At 38.7% G+C, this 24764-nt stretch overlaps 1 protein-coding gene across 3 annotated transcripts in view; it reads right to left on the bottom strand.

The window, feature by feature from the left end:
* Window positions 1–24764, bottom strand: part of med13 (mediator complex subunit 13) — a 56607-nt gene that overhangs the window by 18834 nt on the left and 13009 nt on the right. For 2 of the 3 annotated variants that reach the window (XM_004911621.4, XM_004911623.4), the window contains exons 3-11: window positions 19320–19488; window positions 10967–11112; window positions 10650–10847; window positions 8640–8837; window positions 6597–6759; window positions 5406–5513; window positions 4611–5300; window positions 2563–2773; window positions 2104–2188 (exon numbers count right to left, since the gene is read on the bottom strand). In XM_004911621.4, coding sequence (XP_004911678.1) covers window positions 2104–2188; window positions 2563–2773; window positions 4611–5300; window positions 5406–5513; window positions 6597–6759; window positions 8640–8837; window positions 10650–10847; window positions 10967–11112; window positions 19320–19488 — 1968 coding nt within the window. The remainder of the gene's footprint in view (window positions 1–2103; window positions 2189–2562; window positions 2774–4610; window positions 5301–5405; window positions 5514–6596; window positions 6760–8639; window positions 8838–10649; window positions 10848–10966; window positions 11113–19319; window positions 19489–24764) is intronic. The other variant, XM_004911622.4, reaches the window with a different exon arrangement.

The following is a 24764-nucleotide window of genomic DNA, read 5'->3' as shown; positions in this document are numbered from 1 at the left end:
TGGGATACGCTCGGGTGCAGGCACATGTAGCCAATATACGCAAGAAAACGCGAGACTTTGCATTCTCTCGCGTTTTCATGCGTATATCGGCTACATGTGCCTGCACCCGAGCATATCCCATTCATTCGGGTGCAGGCACAAGTAGCAGGTGTAGGGCTGAATTTTCGGCAATCGCTTTTCTGCTTGCCAAAAATTTCAGCCCTACGCCTCGTGTGGCATCAGCCTTAAACTCACCTGGGGCAAGTAACAGGTGTGGGCAATATAAAAATCACACCTGAAAGCAGATAGAGGAGAGAAGTTCACTTAAGGTCCCCATACACTATAAGATCCGCTCGCTTGGCGATGTCGCCAAGCGAGCGGATCTTTACCCGATATCCCCACCTACGGGTGGGCGATATCGGGTAGGAAGTTGCTTTTAAAAAAAATAATCCGATCGTTTGGCCCTGAGGCCAAACGATCAGATTACATTTGCGGCCATGGGCAGTCGGTTCGGGGACCACATCAATGAGCCGATGCGGTCCCCGATCCGACCGGATTTTCTAACCTGGCCGATCGATATCTGGCCAATTCCAGGCCAGATATCGGTCGGCCAGGCCGCTCGTTTCTGCCCATACACGGGCCGATTAGCTGCCGAATCGGTCCAAGGGACCGATATCGGCAGCTTCTATCGGCCCTTGTATGGGGGCCTTTAGTCTTTGCATTGTGTGTCTGTGTGTGCCTCACTAAGCATGTACAACAGAAAGAGGACAAGAGAACTGTCTGAGGACTTGAGAACCAAAATTGTGAAAAATATCAACAATCTCAAGGTTACAAGTCCATCTCCAGAGATCTAGATTCGCCTTTGTCCACAGTGCGCAACATTATCAATAAGTTTGCAACCCATGGCACTGTAGCTAATCTTCCTGGGGTCGGACGGAAGAGAAAAATTGATGAAAGGTTGCAACGCAGGATAGTCCGGATGGTGGATAAGCAGCACCAAACAAGTTCCAAAGAAATTCAAGCTGTCCTGCAGGCTTAGGGAGCATCAGTGTCAGTGCAAACTATCCGTCGCCATTTAAATGAAATGCTATGGCAGGAGACCCAGGAGGACCCTACTGCTGACAAAGACATAAAAAAGCAAGACTAGTTTCCCAAAATGTACTTGAGTAAGCCACATTCCTTCAGGGAAAATGTCTTGTGGACAGATGAGACCAAGATAGAGCTTTTTGGTAAAGCACATCATTTTACTGCTTACTGAAAACGAAATGAGGCCTACAAAGAAAAGAACACAGTACCTACAGTGAAATATGGTGGAGGTTCAATGATGTTTTGGGGTTGTTTTGCTGCCTCTGGCCTGGGTGCCTTGAATGTGTGCAAGGCATCATGAAATCTAAGGATTACCAAAGGATTTTGGGGGCCGCACTGTAGAGCCCAGTGTCAGAAAGCTGGGTTAGCGTCCAAGATCTTGAGTCTTCCAGCGGGACAAACATACGTCAAAAAGCACCCAGAAATGGATGGCAACAAAGCGCTGGAGAGTTCTGAAGTGGCCAGCAATGAGTCCAGATCTAAATCCCATTGAACATATGTGGAGAGATCTTAAAATTGCTGTTGGGAAAAGGTGCCTTTCCAATAAGAGAGACCTGGATCAGTTTGCAAAGGAAGAGTGGTCCAAAATTTCCAGTGAGAGGTGTAAGAAGCTTATTGATGATTATAGGAAGCGACTGATTTCAGTTATTTTTTCCAAAGGGTGTGCAACCAAATATTAAGTTAAGAGTGACAATTTTGTCCAGCCCATTTTTGGAATTGTGTGACATTATGTCAAATTTGCTTTTTTTCCTCCTTTTTTGTTCTGTTCCAATACACACAAAGGGAATAAACATGCGTATAGCAAAACATGTGTTATGGAAATACTTTTCTGTGAGAAATACTTTATTTTCTGGAAAAATTTCTTGGGTGCCAACAATTTTGGCCATGACTGTATGTATATATTTCTCAAGAAAGGCTGGTGTACCAGCCAAAACGTCAGTCTGTTATTTTGCTTTGATTAATTTTTTTGACTACGGATAAGTCCTGTGTGGTGCGGCCCGTGTTCTATTTTTGTTCTAATTTTTTGCTCTTACAAACCTGGTTTGACGGATGGACTAAAAAGAGACATTGCATCTTCACCTTCTTGTGGTAACACTGTAACACTAGACATGACATCTTCTGCCTGTAAAATGAAAAAAGTTAACCAACACTTTATAAAGAAAGCAGAATATAAGCATATAGGGTACCATTTTGTTTCAAAACAAAAGGAATTAAAAGACTTATTTTCCTACTTCAAACTGGGAACTCAATATATTTAGAGGACACCTGAGGTGTCCCTGAGTAATATTTTCTTTAAGATAAAAATGCAGGTCTTGCAGACAGGAAAAAATTCATCAGCAGATGAAAATTTTGCAGTAAAACATGCAGAGTAGATCTGTGCACAGTGAAGCCGTGCTTCAGTTAACTCAAACTGCAGAGGCCATCGCTAAAATTGCAGATTCAAAATTTTTGGTTGCATTGAATTTGGCAATTGAAGGAGAAATAAAAATTAATTACCTTGTGTTTTTTTCCAACATCCCTATCAGTGATTTGTCTTTCCTTTTTGGTGTCAGAAAATATAAATTCTACATCGTCGTCTACAAATGTGTATGGATCAGATTCTTGATCAGTGTCTAATACAGCTGTTGGTATGTACTGATTTTTGCTTTGATACTTGTGAAGTAATTCCTCTGAGATCTTCAACGGCTTTTTACCTTGTACCATTAATCTGTTTACAAAATAAAACTGTGCAGTCAGATAAAGGAGCCAAAAAGGTTACTTGGTTAATAACTTTTTTTTTCATTGCTTATGTCGAAGTTGATTAAGTACAAAGTTGCAGGCTCAGGTGGTGAGATTTCCAGGGGAACAAACAATCTCTCAACACCTTCTTGTTTACTTTAGGAAGATAAAAATACTGCACAGTATGGGCAGCACTTTATAAATTATTCCAAGCAGTGGTCATTATTTTAAAATGCAACCAATTTAGTAGATTGCATAACATCTTGTTGGCCAGCCTTGCTGTATATTGCTGGAAGCCCATCAATGCCCGAATGCATAGAAAGAAACCAAAGAAATCTAAAATAGTAACTCACATAATACTGTGAATAAACTTGCCAATATGTTTCAAGTAAAAGGCAGCACTAAAACAAAGATTCAATTATTTATTTTAGAAATAACATTACCTAAGGTATACTAAAAACAACAGGCCAGATAATTGCCAACATTTTTAGAATACTTTACAGTGAACGTGTTTAAGCTTTACTTTGCTGTGGTCACAATGCAGTAAGCCAAACAACAAATCAAATGCACTGCAGCCCCTCAACTGTTTATATTTTTATGCCCCTATGCCTTTTTAGAAAAACTTAATCTGGCATAACATTTACAATATGCTTCATACCTCATGTCTCTCAAATATAACCTTCCATAAAGCTCCTTTATTGCTTTATACATGGCCCCCATTTACAAGTTGATAAGGAGATCCCAGTTTTATTTAAAAGGGAGGGTGACCAAAAGGTAGACTGCAATTTACCCTTGACAAGTAGATCAGTAGTCCTCAAAAAGCTCCATCAGTTTTATACAAAATGTATAGTTTTCCGATTTATGACAGTACACAACATATTTGCCCATGGTGTAATCTAATTCTGTAATGGCACTGTAAATATCCTCTGACAGAGTACTAGCATCTTTGTATAGCTTATTAAAGTCATAACCAAAGGTGTGTGAACTGTGGAGATTCTGATCACATAGGACCACAGCCATAAATGGCAATATGTGGGTCAATGTAGTCATAGGCTAACATCTGACCTCAGTGGTATCTCCAAGTTATGTCAATAACTACTACAGGTATAGGACCCGTTATCCAGGGGTCCTATACCTGTATCCAAGAGTATTCCTGATAAGGGTTCTTGACGTAATTTGGATCTCTATATCTTAAGTCTACTAAAAAAAATCAATAAAACATTAAACCCAATAGGATTATTTTGCATCCAATAAGGATTAATTATATCTTAGTTGGGATCGAATACAAGCTTCTGTCTTAGAGAAAAATTAAATCAATTTTAAAAATCTAAATTATTTGATTAAAATGGAGTCTATGGGAGACAGACTTTTCATAATTCGGATCTTTCTGGATAGCGGGTTTCTGTATAACAGATCCCATACACTGGCTGACAATATTTCACAATGTACAGCCAGTGCGCATACATTAACAGCATGGAGTAGAATAATAATGGACTGCTTTTACAATAAAGTGCAATTATTAAGGGCAATTCAGAAGGCCTTAGCCAGGTATATGGAAGCCTTGATGTTAAGAGGCAAAATAGTAGAAGATATAGGTATAGTAGAGTTTAAGAGGTAACTGCCATCATATGAATGGTTCAGTATTACTATATATATTTTGTTTGCTTTTCATTTGTACCTGAAAACAAATATAACCTTGAACAAGTAGCGCTATGATCAAAAATTACAACCTTTAAATATGATCATTCTAAAACAATTTTAAAAACATTTAAAATCCTATTGCATCAACATAATTGACCTTTAAAGAAAAAAAACTAAATACTCACTCTGTGACAGACATGATATTTTCTTTTCCATAGGTTCCGCAAGCATCTTCCCTCAGTTTATCATTTGGAAGCTGTGGGGGATTAAACTCTGCTTCTTTCTTCTTTGGGACTTTATAATACTTCCAACTGTTGTCAGTTTCACCGGCCTCTAGACGGACAGCATTGCCCACATACATAGTTGGCTCTAAAACCTCAGGGAATGCAGAAGCAAAGGTCTGCGGTAAACCATCTATCCGTTCATCAATAGATTTTACTGGAATTAGTGGGTCTGGCGTTGGCATTTGATAAAAATGCTGACTATGAGGAGTTGATGGATTTTTCATGGTTTCACCCCCATCATCCATAACTTCACAAGGGTGAGGACTTAGGGGAGGTGGAGGTGGGGAGCTAGCCATTTCGTTATTATGCATTTGAGGAGTTTTTGCTACATCGTTGGTTCGAATATTTGAAAACCTTCCTCTAGTGTCCTGGGATCGAATACCAAGTCTCTGGCTGGCACTGTCTGCTTCAATATTAACATCGTCGCTGATAGATGCACGATGATGAAAAGGTGTTAGTGGGCGCTTCTGGGGTTTGTCACCCTTTTCCTGCTTATCATTTGTCTTGTGCTTCTGAGTCACCTGTTGCTGTGTACTAGCAGTCACTGGCTGCCCTGGTTGATTTAAATTTCTCTGCTTTAGATTTTTGTGCCTGCGGAGAATGTAAGATATATATGGTAAGTTACAGCAAACTTGGCTAATAGCTAACAATGTAAGAAGGCATGGAAGTCAATATGAATTAGCAACTTTAGAGCACCTTGAACAGACACAGGTTGTTCTTTGCGTGGACTCAACAAAATCCCAGGATGCTGTTTTTTCAGGAGACTCATCCTCACAAACAACACCATTAGAAGAATACTTCCTCCTAAACAGAAAAGATTAGACAAATCTCAGCTACAAAGTATGCAATACATAAAAATGATACTCAGTGTAGTTTCACTCAAAATACCACAAAAAAGTTAAAGGGATTCCCTAACCTTACAAATAAAAAAAAAAAACTAGTTGCCAGTCAAGAAAAATTAAAGGAAAAGTAACCCAAAAATCCATTCTATCCTGTCTAAAAATACCTCTACACTGGAAAATGTTTATTATTTTAAGTGCTTTATGCAGAAATACCATAATAAAGGCTCTCTTCCTGCTGCATCAAAAAGACACAGGAACTGTGCCAGATTGTACGCGCTCCATAGATGTACGCGCTCCATAGCAGCATTTCCTGCAACTCTACTGAAAATTTCTAGTCTCATGTAAAGCTCTCAAATCAATTTACACTCTGCCATATAGGTTTTAGGACAGACAGTTACTTCCGTACTAGTTAAATCCGTACTAGCCGTGATTTACTGTTGTAAGTGCTGTAAGCAGCAAAGGAAAGCCCACAGTGACACTGTGGATTTATGGATGTATTTGGTGCTGCCTTTGCTGCTCACAGTACTTGCAGAAATAATTCATGGCTGTGGAACCAATGCTGCAAATTCAAAATCCGACGTAGATCCTACTTTGAGGTGGTGATGTCAGGAGTTGCTGTGGAGCACGCACATAGGGTCTAGCAAAGTTCCTGTTGCCCTATTGCCATTTTAAGTCAACAGGAAGTTAGACCATAGGAAAGTAGACCATATTATATTTTTGCATTATGCACTGAAAAAAATTATTATGTATTGGTATTGGTTAAAGGGGTATAGAATGAATTTTTAAGCTAATCATTTTTAGTGTTACTTTTCCTTTAACAAATTGTTGTGTGACCACCTTAGGCTAAATTATAGTAAATTTTGCCAGTTACAGACTGTGGGGAGAGTTGCATGAGGACGCAGAATAAAAATCCAATAAAACCATTCACTTGAGAGAGTGTGTGACAGGGACAAAGCATTATTGCAAGAAAATAACACTGCATGTCAGACTGTTTGAACACCGAAGTGAAGTCTAAGACAGATTACCAAAGAAATGGAATACTTACTTGTTCTGTGCTCTGTTCATATTGCATTCTTGCCATACTCTATCGACCACCTGGTTAGCTAATTTTCTTGGAATTTTGCCACCATGATGGCTAGTTGTATCAGAGCTAAAGCAGTCTGACACAGCGGGAAATTTCACCCATTTTTGCGCTGACTGGGCATCAACTATTTCAAAAAAGGAAAAAACATGTTGAGTTTAGGAAGATTTAGGTTTCTTTTTCCATCTGCAGCTTTAAACTGTTTCTTTAAAAAAAAGAAACTGCCAAAAGCCTCCTTTTGTATTATAATCCTATCACAAGAAGCCATTAGGTTGGTTACCGATGGCACCCTAGGTTATTTATGGCTTGTTCAGAAATAGCAAAAATCTGTGTCACATGTTGGGCACTAAGCCCAATTCTAAGGGACAATCTGAGGGCACAATGGACCTTTAACAATTATCTGTTGCAGGTAAAAAAAAAACACAATTATTTATATATTAATGGATTAGCAAGGAGTAAGGACAACTGATTGCTAATATTAGTATTATACATGGGAGGAGCACAGAGTACTCATGGATTCTATTACGTTTTTTAAAATATTTAACCATTGTTGCTTATTTATATTTTATAACACTATCAAGTAAGGCGGAATCGTCCCATAAAAGGAAAATTATAGCTCCCAGGAAGCTCAAGGGTTCTATGGTTTTTAGATGATACATGTTTAATACTACAGACTATACTGATGATTGGCATAATAAATAGAAACAGTTATCCAAACCTGCCCTTTTTGAGCTTTTTCTGCACTCCATCTGCACTTATGTTAAGTACTATAGCCTGACCGTTCTGCTTGTATGAGGCTCTGTAAGCACGCCCATACATGCTAGGGTATATAAGCCAATGAATGGCAGAGCTGTGCTTTTAATTCCTGTTACTGTTAGAGCCTGTATTTTAATTTAAGCATAAAAGTGACGCATAAAAATCTAAGGCATTATGGGGCAGCAACAAAACTCACTAGCAGTTGTGCCTTCCCTTAATTATGAGGTAAGTTATCTGTAGAGATTTAGGGAATTTTGTTATGCAAAACATAAGACATAATTTTACCTAATGAAAAAAATTGTTATTCTAACTAGTTTTCCTGTACTGTAAATGGTCTGAAAAGAGTGACAAATGGTTACGGTGCAAAATCACTTCAAAATATATTTGCTACTGAAGTATCAGTACTTTTCAATCCCTTTTTGTAATGATGGTTAAAACAATATAGCATGAAGTCAGTCTTGCATGCTTTTCACGGGTCTGTAAATCTGCTGGTTTCCGCTACACAACCACCAGGGAAGAGAAGCGAAACGGACAGATAATGCTTTCAATTGTATTTAAATTAACAATTAAATTTCAAATAGCTGCTAATAAACGAAAGTATATAGGAAAGTTGTTAAGAATTACATTTTTTCTTTCAATAGACAAATGACAATTTGTTATTTTAGCATTAGCAGAATGGTGAAGAGTGAAAAAACTAAATTCATTTTATATCCATACAGTATAGCAGTACCAAATACTACAGCAATTAACAGATTTTGTCAACCATTACAAAACATCCAATTCAAGACTTTAAAGCGATACTGACACCAGAAATTAAACCTTTTTTTACATCTATCATAACATTGTCTTTGCATGACCTTCATTTTTGCCATAAAAGTATTTGCCCAATGCTTTTATATTACCTGTCTGATCCCCCATGTTCCCCTATAAGAGGGCTGCCATATTTGTCCAGCAGGGGGCCGTTAGCATTAGAAGCTGTAACTGACAGGCTGAGAAGGGACAGTCAGGTTGGCAAAACAGTCAGGTTTAGGAACTTCAAGTAACAATTATTTACAAAAGCAAATCTCTCAGCGAAAATCAATTAACATGACCTATAGGCAACTTTTTATGTACATTCATATTTTGAGGAGTCATTTTTTAGTGTTAGTATCACTTTAAAGTCTAGATTTTGTTCCAATTCTTGACACAAGTCCTAGACTCAAGAGACTAGTTATGTCAGGCAATGATATAAAGTGGGAAGAAAACACATACTGCTACCTGTTTGCACTTCTTCTGGGGATGTTGGAGGAGTGAGCGTTACAGAGGACATAGCTGGGTCTCTGGAAGAAGCAGGCACTTGCACACCCAAGCAGGTGTTTGAACAGTGAGAAGACCCAACAGAGCTGGCAGCAGGGAGGTCTGACTGAGGAACCAGGACAAAGCAGGCTGGGTAGACCATTCTGACTCCAGCTAGAATACAGAAAATTTTTTAATTGTCAAAATTTTAATTGCTCAGAAAACTAAAGCCTAATCATATTAAAACTACAATTTGACATGCTACAAAGCTTGAAAACAGTTCCTCCAATAAATTACCAAATACAAAAGGGATAGCTATAACATGTTCAAATTTAACTTTTTTTTTTTTTTTTTTTTTTTAATAGACTAGTTGCCACTAAGTAAAATAGTGCCAACAAGAGGAATATTGTTTTAATATTCTTTTATAGTGATACATGGATGTGTACAATTACTTTTTTTAAACATTCCTACTAACTCAGCATTTTTATCAGTTCACAGTGTTTAACGCAACCATAGGAGTGTGATATAAGTATACTTTTAAGAATACCTAGCCTCTGGCTAGTGTGTCACTGCCAAACTTTTAGTGACTTTTCACTCAAGTACAATTGACTGTATGATGCTAAATGACAAGTGGTTTGATTCCTTTAGGTTTTGACTGCTGCAACTCCCAGCTGTTTGAGCTGTTTGTGTACTACTATGAAGAAGCTCCCACTGTAATAACGAAAAACAAAGGCTCTGCAACAATGTAGTCATTAAGTTAAACCTATTCCACTCAAACTCTGTATGCCCATTACAGGATTAAAGGTGGCCAACAGGCTAAAGTCCATTCATTTGTAATACCCAAATTGGCAATTAAGGCAGTGACACCAAATAAGGCTCATGTAATCATTAAACCCACAAAAGATTGGGCAGACCTGTCATGAGAAAATCTACTGCCCAAAATGGTCCTCACTTTAAGGGCAGTGAGAGACGGGGAGATTAGTTGCCCCAAGGCAAATCTTTGTTGTCACAGGCGACTAATCTCCCCACAATGCCATCCCGCCAGCAAGAATGTAAAATCGCTGTCAGGATGGCAAATGCGATGCAAATGGATGGCAAAATTGCCCTGAGAGTGAAGACACAGTTACTAGTAGCAGCTACTTTTTAACGGCTACTAAACGCCAGAAAATACCCTGCCATCGTGAATACTGAGAATTGTTTTAGCAGAAGCAATTCTTAGTATTCACGATGGCAGGGTATTTTCTGGCGTTTAGTAGCCGATAAAAAGCAGCTGCTGCTAGTAACTGTGTCTTCACTCTCAGGGCAACTTTGGCAAATCGTAGCGATGCGTATGCCATCCCTCCGGCAATTTACATTCTTGCTGATGGGATGGCATTGTGGGGAGATTAGTCGCCCGCTGTAACAAAGATTTGCCGTGGGGCGACTAATCTCCCCGTCTGCCACTGCCCTAAGGGCTCTGGTACATGGGGAGATTAGTCGCCCGCGACAAAACTCCCTGTTCGCGGGCGACTAATCTCCCCGTGTGCCAGAGCCCTTAGGGCAGTGGCAGACGGGGAGATTAGTCGCCCCACGGCAAATCTTTGTTACAGCAGGCGACTAATCTCCCCACAATGCCATCCCATCAGCAAGAATGTAAATTGCCGGAGGGATGGCATACACATCGCTACGATTCCCGAGTTGCCATCAAATGCCATCCCACCGGCGAAAATATAAGTCGCCAGTGGGATGACACACGCGGTCGCGCGATTTCCCGAAATCACGCCACTGCGTGTGCCATCCCACCGGCGACTTACATTTTCGCCAGAGCAGGATGATCCAATCAGCCCAACTAATATCAACAAGCCCTATCAGATAGAAAAGCTGTTATTTTTTACACAAATATTTGTAGACACCCTTTGCAAGCAACCCCTGCAGTACCCCAGGTAGGAAAGTATTTATGGCATGTACATTTTTGGTCCATATGATGTGTAGGAGTAAATTTCTTACCAACTAATACTTCAACAGCTGCCAATGAGTCATCTTCCCAATCCATGTCTTCCTGCTTCTCCTCTGAGCACTCTTTTACACTGGATGAAATTGGATAAAACTGCTTCCATTCTCCAATCAGTTTCTTGGTCGATGAATCAGACATCTTGAAGGACTGTCCTGTCAAGGTGCCATTCAGTCCAAATGGGCTAAGTATAACTAAAAAAGTTTTGGGAGACAACAATAAACACTAATTTAATACATTTATATTAGCTTGTGACAAGCCAAAGTATTATAAACACTCAATAAAAATAGCCAATAATTTTTTCCTACACTACCTTGAAATGGGCTGTTTGATTGCTGGGCTAACGTAAGATGCTCCTCACTGAGAAGATACACTGGTTGGTGCTGATTAATTTCAACACTTGTGCAAACATTGCTGTCTCCATGAAGAAAAAAGGCAAATGAGCAGGAGAGGTGTTCACTGTAAACAAAAAGCATTACATGATTTTGAATAATTCTCCATAGCAATAAACGAAGATTTCAGGTAGTTGAAACAGTGATCAAAATCAGTAGCTAATGTCCTTTGAATCAGTTTAATGTCCCTTGAATAAACACAAAACTAACAGCTTTAGTGAAATCGCGCCGCCGCGTATGCCATCCAACGCGATTTACATTTTCGCCGGTGGGATGGCATTTCGGGGAGATTAGTCGCCCGAGACACGGGAGATTTGTCGCGGGTGACTAATCTCCCCATGTGCCAGAGCCCTTACAGTGAACAGGCAGCACAAGCAATCTAATCTGTGACTCATGTAAAATGATATGGTCAGCATTACTTCCAACTAACCTTTAAAGGGACAGTACACACTTTTTCAACATGAGCTCAATGGATAGGTGCTGAACATATTTTGCCTATTGTTTTAAATTAAAAAAAATATCTACTGTTATTGCTATTTCTGGCTCTAAAGAAGATAATGAAGCCATTTTAACTTTAATACTTCCTGGTTATGACATAGCTGATACAACAAATTACCAGTCAACTGAGTAGCCTTTGATAATGAGATGCACAAAGGCTTTGTTTAGAGATCCATAAACTCCTTTGAACAAATTTTCTTGTTTACAATGGGATATGACATTTAGGCTAATGTCCCACAGAGCATGTTAGTCACCCACGACAGATCTATATCATGGGCGACTAACCTCTCCGAAATGCCTTTCCACCAGCAATAAGAGTCACCGGTGGAAAGGCCTTTACATCACTTAGGTTTTCCAAAGTTGCAGAGTTTACTCCTGAAAACCGAATCGGTGTGAAGGCCTTTCCAACTGCAACTCCTATTGTTGCTGGTAGAAAGGAATTTTGAAGAAGTTAGTCGCCTGCTATAGTAGAGACCTATTGTGCCAACTTGTTCTGTGGGGTATCAGCCTTAGGGCTTGGTGGGTGCAGTTCAAGCCCCCCCAACAGGCTGCAGAACTGTGTAGATTTGTACTCCATTAAAAAGGGATGGTTAGGATTTTTCTGGTATAGTTTTTATTGCTAAATGACACTGCGTACATTACTTCTCATTATACCATTTAAAATTTTATTCTTGAACCAATAAATGTATTTTTTTTCAGCTGTAATATCACTCCAACTTGCAGTGCCAGAGTAACTGAAGTTTATCAGAGCATAAGTCACATGGCTGAGGGCACCGGGGAAACTAAGATTAAGTCTATAATTTGTAAAAAAAAAAAAAAAAAAAAAAAAAAAAAAAAAAACACAACAACATGGTTTCCCATGACAGTTTCCCTTTTCCCATCAAAATATTACACCCCCAATCCATCATGATTATCTGATCCAGCAGGACCAGTGTACCAGGGTTTGACTGGATGCCTCAATAGGTTTTATTACCTGCAAAAACAATGCACTCATTTGGAACCTCCAGCCATGATAGACATTTTGTTTCAATATATTCAAAACAAGCCAATAATTCATTTTAAACCTATACAAATAAGTTTATTTAAAATGTATTAGTAAATCACACATTTTACCTAAAAATGTGTCCTGTTTAAGTTGCATGACAAATCCTTAGCACTCTGCCTTCCTATAGGTGTTGGCATTGCTTAAAGGTGCAGTATACCTACTTTTTTAACATCATTTTATGGTTTGCGCTAAACATTTTTGCCTGGTTTCATTATGAAATATGTATGATATTTGTATTTTGTTGTTTTTTTTTTACTTAACAGGGCAAAATCTGAAATGGAGCATAATGTCACATTCTCTTTAAGCCCTCGACTCTGATTTGTTGTGGTCATAGAGAACTGGTCCTTTCTTTTGATTGTGCTCAAGGGTAGTTATTAAAACTTAACTGTGAAATTTCAGATTTTGCCCTGTTCAGCTTTAGAAATAACAGATTTCAGAATTAAAATATGGAAAATACTCAGCACACACCCTATTCAACCGATATTAAAAAAGGGGAAAAAACAGCCCCTTTAAATAATATCTACAGTGGCAATGAAAAGCTATTTTACTGAACATTAAGAAAAAAAATACCAAGAGGAATAAGAAAACAGGTGATAAAATAAGCAAAGCTATAGTGCATATAAATGCTTTTAAATTTGGTTTGATTCCACTCATTGATAGTATAATCAATATAAATGCACATCCACGGGAAGGAAAATCAATGAATAGCCAATGAGCTATGCGTTACTATTTACAGCAGCATACAAAATACACTTAAGCAGCAAATATCTGCTAAGCAGCATTTAGCGTGACTTCTCAGTGTAAGTTTTTGGCAGCCCAAAACTTACACTTATGTAAAACATTATGGACTACACACTAGTTATAAACATTATAAACACACACACAAACGGTGCTAAAGGCGGCTAGTGAACTACCAATAACAAAGCAAGAGGAGCCCATACATACATAAATTAAACCATAGGCCCGATGCAGCCCACTAATCCATAAAAATTAAGAAATTCTGAAAATGAAAAGAGGCATACCTTATTCTGAGTACACACAGTGGGAGAATATCTACTGTATAAAATGCAATGCTGGGCAAATTTACACATGGGATAACCTATATCACCCTATAATTGATTTTTTTTTTCCCAGTTAGCCAAAGTTAGACAACTGAATGCAAACAATGATTGGCTGCCATAAGAAAAGGTGCCTAAATAAGTGGGATCTTCTCCTGCTATGCCCACCTAAGGTAGGCAATACCAAGCTAAATAGAGAGCCACATGATCAAGTTAAAACCACAGGTATATGAGTCGTCAGACAAAAGGATCACATCACAAACAGATGTTGCCCCAAACCAATGGAAAATCAAAGCTGCCTAATTGAGATCTGGCCAATTTTAAGCCAGATATCGATTGGATAGGTCCATACACAGGAAGATAAGCTGCCAAATTAGTATATAAATATTTTATTTGTGTCCTTTTTATTTAAAATTTAATTTTATCGACCTTGATCAAGATTTAATGACAACTCAACACAAATTAATGATCCTTCATATTCACTCTAACCCATTTTATGGCTCCGAAGGTCTATGCGAAAAATCAGTTCAACACAAAAAGGCAATTGCATAGGCAACTATTTGATTCATGGTGTAAAGTCACTTCAAAGCAGCAACCTACAGTAATCATTTGCTTAATTATTCGAGCTGTCTGGATTGATTGAAGTTGAAGATTCGAGTGAATATGTGCACTTTGCTTGTTTTTACATCTCTGCAAATAACTTGAGAGCCGAGTACAAAGGCCAAACAGTAAATTAGTAAAGATTATTTTTACTATGAATCAAACTAATTAACTTAGTATATATAAAAAAAAAAAAAAAAAAAAACTCTACTGGAACATTTAACTGCTTAGAATAAAATGTCTTTTACTTGAGCTTTGCTACTTGAAGCAGAGTTTACCCATGGGAACCATCACAAAATCTGGGCAAATTTCAGATGATAAAATACACAGTTGCAGGTATTGTAGCTGGCAAAGCTGCTAAACACGGGGCAGATGGCAGCGGATTGGTGCTTTTTCCGCTGGGATATTTGCACCAGCAGAGAAAAAACTATGTATGACATTACACTTAGAATTCAGCCTGCTATCCACACGCAGGACCAAACAGTAGCAGAATGCATACAATATGCATGCATACTCATCTCTCCAAAATGCCATCCCACCGGCGAGAATGGTCGATGGTGCGATGGAATACACGGCGCCATGATTTGCCAAAGTCGCTGAAGTTGCCTTGAGAGGAAATGGCATTTTGGAAGATTAGTCACCCGCGACAAGGGGGATTGGTCATGCGGCGACTAATCTCCCTGTGTGTCACAGCCCTAAACACCAGAAAATTAATACTTCCATTCAAAGATTATAGCTTTTTGTCCTGCAAATCATGTTATTGTATAAGGTTTCATCCTTCAGATGTGAAAATGGACATATGCAGTTGTAAAATGTTATTCATGGCTCTTAAGTACTTTTATCTCCTATGCAAACATGGACCCTTACAGCTATATTTACATTTTAGTGACAAACACCAAAATTTCATGAGAGTATATTTCTAAACACTATGATAGAGTTTCTGAAGTTAACTTTTAACAGCTATGGGGTTACCATAAGTCATTTTTAAATAAGTACAAAAACCTCTTTGTGTGTGTTACTGGGCCTTCAAATGTTTTTAAATTACTTTTCATTTGCTTTCTGTTGTCTGTTATTTTGTAACATTAAAGGTTCAGGTTTAAAGGGGACCTTTCACCCTAAGAAATAATTTGAAATTCTTTTCTATTGTGTTTGTTAAGCAAAATAAACTTTACTTACACTATATAATCTAATATAAATCTTGTTTCCTTCAGTCCTGGAATTAAACTATTACAGCAAATGGGCAGGTACCATTTTGTGGACACTTATTAAGGCAAGCTTTGTATCACCCCAAAATCTTGTGTATGTGCCAGAATGGGGGACCAGATGCTCATGCACTGGCTACACAATTAGATTGTTAGGAGGGAGGGGAAAAGTGAGCCGAATTGAAAGTTAAAGTACTTGTCTGCCCCATTATATACACATTACAACAGTATTTGTCTTTGAAGCTCACTGGTTTATATGAATTTGCTATTCATATTAGGCTGAGAACTGTTGTGGTGCCTATACATTTAATCATTTATTTAAAGACAGTCATCTGGGTTTTGGGCAGACAGCCACATCAGCACAGAGAATGCCAGACTTTTCTCTGAGACAATTCCAAACATTCTGCCTGCAAGTGGTTTGTTTAAGGGATGCTTGACAGGGAGGAATCAGACTGGAGGCAGAAGTAGCCTGTCACACATTGGCAGACTCTGCCCTTTTTTTGTTTTTTTAAAACAAAAAAATAAATAAAATTCTTCACACTGTCTAGCTGAGAAAGTAGTACTGGACGGAGCTTTTTCCAATGGATGTCATTAAGAGCATTGTGTTTATGTTGGATTGTTATGACCCAATATCTCAGAGCAGGGGGCTGTTAGATAATGAAGAAGCTGTCCTTTCCCTATATCTGCAACCAGAGAAAATTCATTCATAGAAAATAAACCTCTGGGGCTGTAAGGGCTGAGAGTGGATAACAATCAACATGTTGCGCTTTTGGCAAAACACACCTTTTTAAGAAGATATAGAGGTAAGGGACCGGTTATCCAGAATGCTCGGAACCTGGAGTTTTTCAGATCACTATAAGCCAATATATAAGCCAATAGGATTGTTTATATCTCAGTTGGGATCAAGTACAAGGTACTGATTTATTATTATTATTATTATAGAGAAAAAGGAAATCATTTTTAATAATTCAAATATTATTGGATGATTCAGTACAGATATGGGATCAATTATCCAGAAAGTTCTGAATTATGGGAATGCCACCTCTCATAGACTTCACTTTAATGAAATAATTCTAATACTACAGTTTAAGCTTCTAAACCCTCCTCTGTTGCAGACAGGGATATATTAAGCCACAAATTATTTAGCATGCAAAACTGCAAGAGATCTAGAGATTAATATCTACTGCTGTGCATTGTTGTATTACATGACCCGCGGTCTGCAGGATGTAAGCAATGAAAGTTTCGTATTAAAACTTGTTACAGGAAATTAAGCTATGTTGATGGAAATTAACCAATTTTAAAACAAATATGAATTTATCTTTCCAGAATACAGCATTGTGTTTACAAGAGCAAAAGAACAGACAAGGAAATCACTGTTTTGTAAACTTTGACCACAGCAATATAAAGTTACAATACACAGCAGAGGATATTGGCTTAGCTTATCTAAACAAAATAAAATCATTCCACTGGCCTCCTCGTTTGTGTGTCTGCACTTACAGGCACTGCGTTGGCCAGGGTAAAATGGACTATTTTTGTCCGTGTTTTGTGTCTGCACCCCGGCCAACATAGTATCTGTGAGTACAGACACAAGACCCAATGCAGGCCTGCCGATCAGCTGATTCTCAGCCTATGTTTAAAGGAACAGTAACACCAAAAAAATGAAAGTGTATAATAGTGCTGGGCGACGTCGCTAGGACGCATCGCTGGAGGAACCACAAGTTGGGTAAGTTCTGCTGGGGGGTTGTGGTTGGAGTTGTGGGGGGGGGGGGGGTGTTGGGGTTGTGGGGGGGGGGGTTGGGGCCACCAATATTTATTTATTTTTTATTTATATACCGTCAAATCCCGTGATACCGATATAATTTTGAAAAATACCGTGATATAAATTTTTGGTCATACCGCCCAGCTCTAGTGTATAAAAGTAATTACAATATAATGTACTGTTGCCCTGCATTACTACAGCTGGTGTGTTTGCCTTAGAAAGACTACTATAGTTTATATAAGTAAGCTGCTCTGTAGCCATGGGGGCAGCCATTCAAAGGAGAAAAGGCACAGGTTACTTAGCAGATAACAGATAAACCCCCATTATATTGGGCTTATCTACTAGTTATCTGCTATGTAACCTGTGCCTTTTCTCCTTTTTTCCCAGCTTGAATGGCTGCCCCCATGGCTACACAGCAGCTTATTTATATAGTAGCTTTTCTGTAGCAAAAACACCAGTTTTTTGCAGAGCAACAGCACATTTAATAACTTTAAAACACTTTAATTTTTTGATGTTACTGTTCCTTTAACCACAAGCCAAGCCTGCCCCATATGGCACTACCTTTAGTCTTGCTCAGCAGTTTAATAGTCCCACATTTAAAGGGGCTATATAATACTATATGAACACCTATATTAAATTAAACAAAGCTTGTGTCAAATCCTAGGGAAAGGGCACATTATATACTGATTCTTATAACAAAAAAGAAACTATTTGCTGCCTGTGTCACAAGATGTGAATTATTTTGCTGCCTCCTCTCACAATTTTAGAACATTTTTAGAAAATTATTAGTTTCTCTACAGTTTTAAAATAAAGCTATAGGAATGGCAGGCAAAATGCATCTGCAAAACAATTCCTGTTTTGTCTCACACTCAAAACAAGTGATCTTACATCTTGAACACACCACATTAGAAAATGTCTTAAATGCCAATTCTTATGAAATAATAATACAAACTCTATGGTCATAATGCTATCATCCCATTACTTCAATATATTAACCAATTGTAATAGAGGCCACTCTGCCAAGCTAAAAAGTTGAATACAGTTCAATTTATGCAACATAACATAACAAAGTTGACAGTAACAATAAGCTCCAACTACCATCATCTTTTACAGCAAGATAGCTGACTATTTAATACATGTGATGTCTATAGCTGCAGTTAAACATAGTTTAAGTGTATGGCTGACCCTAGGCAGTTTAATGTAAATGGAAAGCTCAAGAAATCTTGTTTATACCTCAAGGACAATTTTTTAAAAGATACATTTAATATTAAAACCTACTTGGTTTTAATTTTAGGACTACAGCTTGGTCCTAATTTTAGGACTACAGCTTTTAGGCGATATGCTGCAAGCCAAAGCCCTGAGCTTGGGGCACATATATTGGCAAACATTAAAAAATAAACTTATAAATTAAACAGAAAGGTCTATGTAAATACAGTCACAAGCACTCACAGAAAAGCTACACTAAGTCCTCTATCAAAAGAAACAGGATTTCTTTTTTTTTTTTTTGTGACTTCCTACTCTCAGAAAAATCCATCAGGGCATTGCACAAGTCTGCTCAGTTTGCTCCTCTCACCTCTTTCCCCCTCCCTTCTCCTCCTCCCCCTCACATCATCTCTCTCTCTCTCCCCCACTTCCAACTGTGCTGTAATCTGAGCTACCAGCAGCCACAGCTGCTGCACTGAAGCAACCGAGACAAGCTAAAATGGCAGCTGCTATCTTAAACAAAGGGAGCTTCAAGGGCTGTTTGATAAAGCTTTCTACAGATAAAATATAGCATTCTAGCATATAGCATTCTAGCACTATTGTGACTAATCTATTGGCAATAAAATGCCTTTCCTTTTCATTTAAAGACATTCTAAAGACTTGACCAGAATCTCACCAACACTCGCAGGAAGCTAGTTTAGCAAATGATTAACCTGAGCATGCCATTCTATTCATGTTTTAGAATACACATATAAAATAGCTTGTATTTTCCAACCGCGATATGCTATTTACCACACCTGGAATATTATATTATAAACATAAGTTCAAACAACCAAGACTAGCCAAAAATAAAGCAATTGGCTTTAAAACATTTATAATTTCATATTAAAAAAAAAAAAAAAAATGTACCTTTTATTGACCGGTTTCTCATCTTTCTCATAAGGCTTAACAAACCATTTCCCGATGCGCACAAAGTTACGGTTCATGAGGCATCTTTCCAGAAGGTTGTGTATAGCCTTAAAGAGCAAGGTGCGACACTCGTAGGAAAGTCCATTGTCCCAAATGCCATCTTCCTCATCTGTGAAAACAGACATTTTTTTCCTTAAAATAAGAGCACTTAGTTTTCAGAGTTTACATTACATACATTTAATTAGGCAACATGTCTGAAGTATTTTAAATAGAGATACAATTGGTTGGAAATATATGGTCTTAATCTAGGTTGTAAAATGTATTGGTGCCAGTGTAGTAACAAGAAGCACAAAAGTGCTGAACTATGCAACCCTCCTGCTGTTTTGGAACTATAGCTTACAGGACTCAGTTCAGAACAGCTGAAGGGCAGCAACTTTGCAAGTAAGCTCCATTTAAAAGGATTTTTTTTTTTTTACACCGCAAACCAATTCAGCTGGAACAGATGTGGTACAATCTGAACTGGTACACACAAAGAATACAGTAAGTTGGATGCCACAGTATGCTTTACCATTTTCAGGCCTACACCACCAATTACAACAATGCCTTGCACTTTGGTTTTGTTTTTTGAATGCGGTTGAGTCAATTGCTTAGCTTGCTATAAAAATGTAACTAATTCAGGCTAATAAATGCAACATTTCAGGCTTGGGAAGAGCATCTAAGCACATGGGAAGCGTATAGGTCCAGCTGACACAAAATAAGTATTCTTTTCTATCAGACAGACGTGAAATAAAACAAGCTTACAATTAAGGTGCTTTATTTATGAAGCCATACAGATTTCACACAGTAAAAAAACAGTGCACCAGAACAAGCCATATCACATCAACAGGTGTTTTAACGGCTGTACATGTGGTTTGAGTTTTCTGTATGAGAAGTCACTTAACCGCGGCACAACTTTTTTGCTTAGCTGCTCACATGAAGTTGTAAAGGTCCATTTGCTAGCAATGTTCATCACTGCAGATTTTTCCATCAGAACAGAGAAGCTCGGAACACCCAAACCGCTAAGATTATTTCTGGGGTCAGTGGTTAAGTACTTAACTACATGTAGGCAGAGGGTCATTTGTGAATGCTAACCTACATGCTCCAGAGCGGTCAGATGAATTTAAAGCAGCTGGTCCAAGTACAGTATGGCACTAACCAATAGACCTGCAGCTAAAAGCCCATGTCCAAAGGCACTAACCATAAATGTCCCTATAACATTTAAACAAAAAAACAGCATGTCTCACAGACCTTAATTAATTGGAAATATGCTAAAAAAACAAATGTCAAGGTTAAAAAATGTACATTGTAACATATCTGTGAACATAATAAAGATCTGAATACAAAAAAAAAACAAACAAAAAAAACAGCATGTCAGCATGCCAAGTATTGCCTTAACAGTACAGGTATCTGGAAACCAGTTACTCAAAGCATCAAATTGCAGGATGGTTCTCTCCCATAAACCATTAAGGGCTCTGGCACACGGGGAGATTAGTCGCCCGTGACAAATCTCCCTGTTCGTGGGCGACTAATATCCCCGAATTGCCATCCCACCGGCGAAAATGTAAGTCACCGTTGGGATGGCACATGCTGCGCAGGTGATTGCGCAGTTGCCCCGCGAGGCATTTTCGTCGAAATCGCGCCGCCGCGTGTGCCATCCCACCAGCAACTTTGTCGCGGGCGACTAATCTCCCGTGTGCCAGAGCCCTAAAAGGGGTTGTTTGCCTTTGAGTTAACTTTTAGTATGAGTAATATTCTGAGACAATTTGCAATTGGTCTTCATTTTTTATTATTTGTAGTTTTTTAGTTATTTCATTTTCAATTCAGGAGCTCTCCAGTTTGACATTTTACCAGCTATTTGGTAGCTAGGGTCCGGGTTACCTTAGTTACGAGGGAGTGGTTACAAAAAGTAACAATAAAACTGGAGACTCACAGAGCAAATGTTTCTTCACTGCAGGGGTCATTTGAAAGCTGCTAAGAGTTCGAAGGCGGCAGCAAATAATTCACAAACTATAACAAATAAATAATGAAAAAAAATATTGAAATGTTGCTTAAAATTGGCCATTCTATAACATACTAAAAGTTCACAGATGGGTGAACCACCCCTTTAAAGGAGAAAGAAAGGTAAAAACTAAGTAAGCTTTATCAGAAAGGTCTATGTAAATACAGCCATAAGCACTCACAGAAAAGCTGCACTGACTTCTCTGTGAAAAGATTTCTTGTGTCTGTAATTCATGTGCCAGAGACACGCAGCTCTCTGCTGTCTCCTCTCTCCCCTCCCTCAAGAATGCTAAGAAACCCCCCCCCCCCTTAGGAATGTGGATCTGAGCCAATCAGCAGGAAGCTGAATCATGGTCTAACTAACTGAGCATGTTCACTTGGTCTGGGTGTCTGTGCAGGAGTGAGGCATTATGGGAACTTTCTTTACACAGCTTACCGTTTTTTCTTCCTGTTTGGCTTCTGATCTTCTGAACAGGTGAAATATGGGGAGACTTAAGGGCACTATTGAGACAACTGAAGGTATGCCTGCAGCTTGAGATTAACTCTTTATTAGCCTTTCCTTCTCCTTTAAAGGAAATATATATATATATTTTTTTTTTTTTTAATTATGCCTTTTCTTGGTTACAAAACTACTTTGTACTTGATCCAAACATAGATATAATTCACCCATTCAAGTGGCAAAAAAATCCTTTAAAAACTTGATTTTTTAGTACAGTTAACATATTCCAAATTATGGAATAATCTCTTATACAGAAACCCCCTGGTCCTGAGCATTCTGGATAATTGGTCCCATACCTTTTCTCTACAGAATGCAAGACTGATTAGCTTGGTAAACAGTGACCTCACTATCACACTGCATCCACTCGTTATCTTCCTACAGAAAAGGAATAGCCATTTGATTTGGGCAACCACAAAAAGTTTATTTTCATGTAGTTTCTTTCTAGTAATAGAAACAAATACTGCATACATATCCATAGCAAAATGAACCGTGTCTTCAACCTTCCTTTAGTATTATCCTGATACATTATAGATATTTTCATGTTACCAGAGGCCCTCCATTAAAATAAAAAAATCAATGTGAATTCTGCAGTGTTCTTTCTCTATTAAGTGCAGTGCTGTACTAATCACTTCCTAGATGACTGCAGTCCCTAAAAATAACCATTTAGGAAGAACGTCTGCTGTTACATTAAATGGGTCAAACAGAAAACACCTCTACACAATGTACAGCAGCAACTGTATTCAATCTGAGCAAGATTAAAAAGGAAAATTAATTACAAATATATATTTTCTATAGGCATAGTAACCACAGATTAAAACATCAATTTAGTAGTAAAGAAAAGATAGCAGAAAAGAGCGCTAAATACAAAAACCTTTGAGAGGCAGGGTATAGAAAAGCTACTCATTGCGAAGTCACTGAAGTTATAAGGGCAAAGTCAGACCTGGTGATGGAGCGGAGATTGGGCAAAAAAATGACTGCTTTTACTTTACTGATAAAGATTACTGGAGGCGCATAGCTAGACAATATACATGTAGCAATACATTTTTTATGGGACAAAAGAATTCTAAATTCTCTAGTAGCACCTTGGTAAACGTGCTGCTTTTATTTCTTAAGGTGTCATTTAAAGTACAGATGTGAATACTCTTACACAGCTAGATACAACTAATACTGGCAATATTTTCTCTTTAGTTTGTGCATCAGTGTCTCTCTAGATGGCACTCTCAATGAGAACAGATGGGACACCTTGATAAGGAATATCAGAACACACCCACTGAAGAAAATGTCAGATACCAGAAAAAGGGGGGGGGGGGGTGGCAGTGGCGAAGAGTCTAGCAAATATTAGTAGCTGTTAGTATTAAGGATCACAAGCATAGGGCTTTAATGAGCAGCAAAACCTCCTGCTCAGCATTTGTCAGAGTAGAATTCATAAGGCTAAAAATAGTTATTATAAAGTACTATGCTTGCATGTAAGTGGGCATTGTAAGGGGCTCCAACAGTTCTTGGGGTGAAGACACACTGAGCTTCTTTGTAGCAGCTACTTGTCACAGCTACTAAAAGTCAGAAAATCTGAGAATTGCCTTTGCTTAAACACACCTAGAAACAGTTATCAGTAAATAATCAGCATTGTCTATTTAGGTAGCCCAGACAAGTAGCTGCTACTAGTAGCTCTGTGCGTCTAGGTATTTTACACAAGCAAGAGGAGTTCAATTGTTGGGCAACAAATCTCCTGCATATCTGGCCTTAAAGGTGGCCATACACGCACCGATAATATCGTACGAAACCTCGTTTCGTACGATATTCGGTGCGTGTATGGTATGTCGGCAAGTCGACCGATATCGCAGGAAGCTGCTGATATCGGCCGACTCGCCGATCGGACCAGTTTGAAAATTTTGATCGGGCGCCATAGAAGGCGCCTGACCAAAATTTCCCTTCAGCGCTGAATCGGCAGAAGGAGGTAGAAATCCTATTGTTTCTACCTCCTTACCTGCCGATTCAGCCCTGAATGGTGTGTGGCGGATCTGACGATGTTTTGTGCGACTGATGGTCGCACGAAACATCGTCAGATCGCCACGTGTATGGCCAGCTTAAGGGCTCTGGCACACGGGGAGATTAGTCGCCCGCGACAAAGTTTCTTTAAATCAGCAAGCATCCTAAATTCTAAGGTTGATGGCCCACGGAGAGATTATTCGCCCGTGGTTCATCTCGACCACTGGGGATGCCTAATCTCCCCAAAATGCCTTCCCACTGGCAATAAAGTGAATGGGCAGTGGAAAGGCACACACATCGCTGGGCTTTCCAAAGTCATGCAAAGTTGTCTGCAAGAGGAAATTAAGAGAAGCTTCAGAAAACTAAGCAAGGCGTATGCCTTTATTGCCGGTGGAAAGGCATTTCGGGAAAATTAGCAGCCCAATGTAGCAGGTATTTAACTGCAGGCTAATAATCACCCTAAGTGGGTCTGAGCAAATAAAAGCCTTTAAAGCAGTGTTCCCCAACCAATTGCTTCTGAGCAACATGCTGCTCCCCTACACTTTGATGTTGCTCTGGTTTGGATACAAGTTTTGAAGGCACAAAGACCATGTATACTGCAAAGCATAGCCTCTTGCAGGCAAGCAGTCCACATGGGGCTACCAAATAGCCAGTGATAAACCTTATTTGGCATCCCCAAAGAACTTTTTTCATGCTTGTGTGGCTCACCAACTTTTTACATCCGAGTGTGGCTCACAAGTATAAAAGGTTGGGGATCCCTGCTTTAAAAAGGTAACCTAGACTGAAAAAGGCCACCAATGACTGCCCTGTAATGTAAAGCAACCACAAAGTGGTAAACTTCATTGCTGAATAGATGAAACATGGATGTAAAGTGTGCTCCTTTTGATTCTATACATAGCAAATAAGCACTTTGTAATGTACAT

Source organism: Xenopus tropicalis, chromosome 2, assembly GCF_000004195.4.
Source record: "Xenopus tropicalis strain Nigerian chromosome 2, UCB_Xtro_10.0, whole genome shotgun sequence".
NCBI lineage: Eukaryota > Metazoa > Chordata > Amphibia > Anura > Pipidae > Xenopus > Xenopus tropicalis.
The sequence above is the reverse complement of the archived record's forward strand: the minus strand, read 5'-3'. Positions and strand labels throughout refer to the sequence as shown.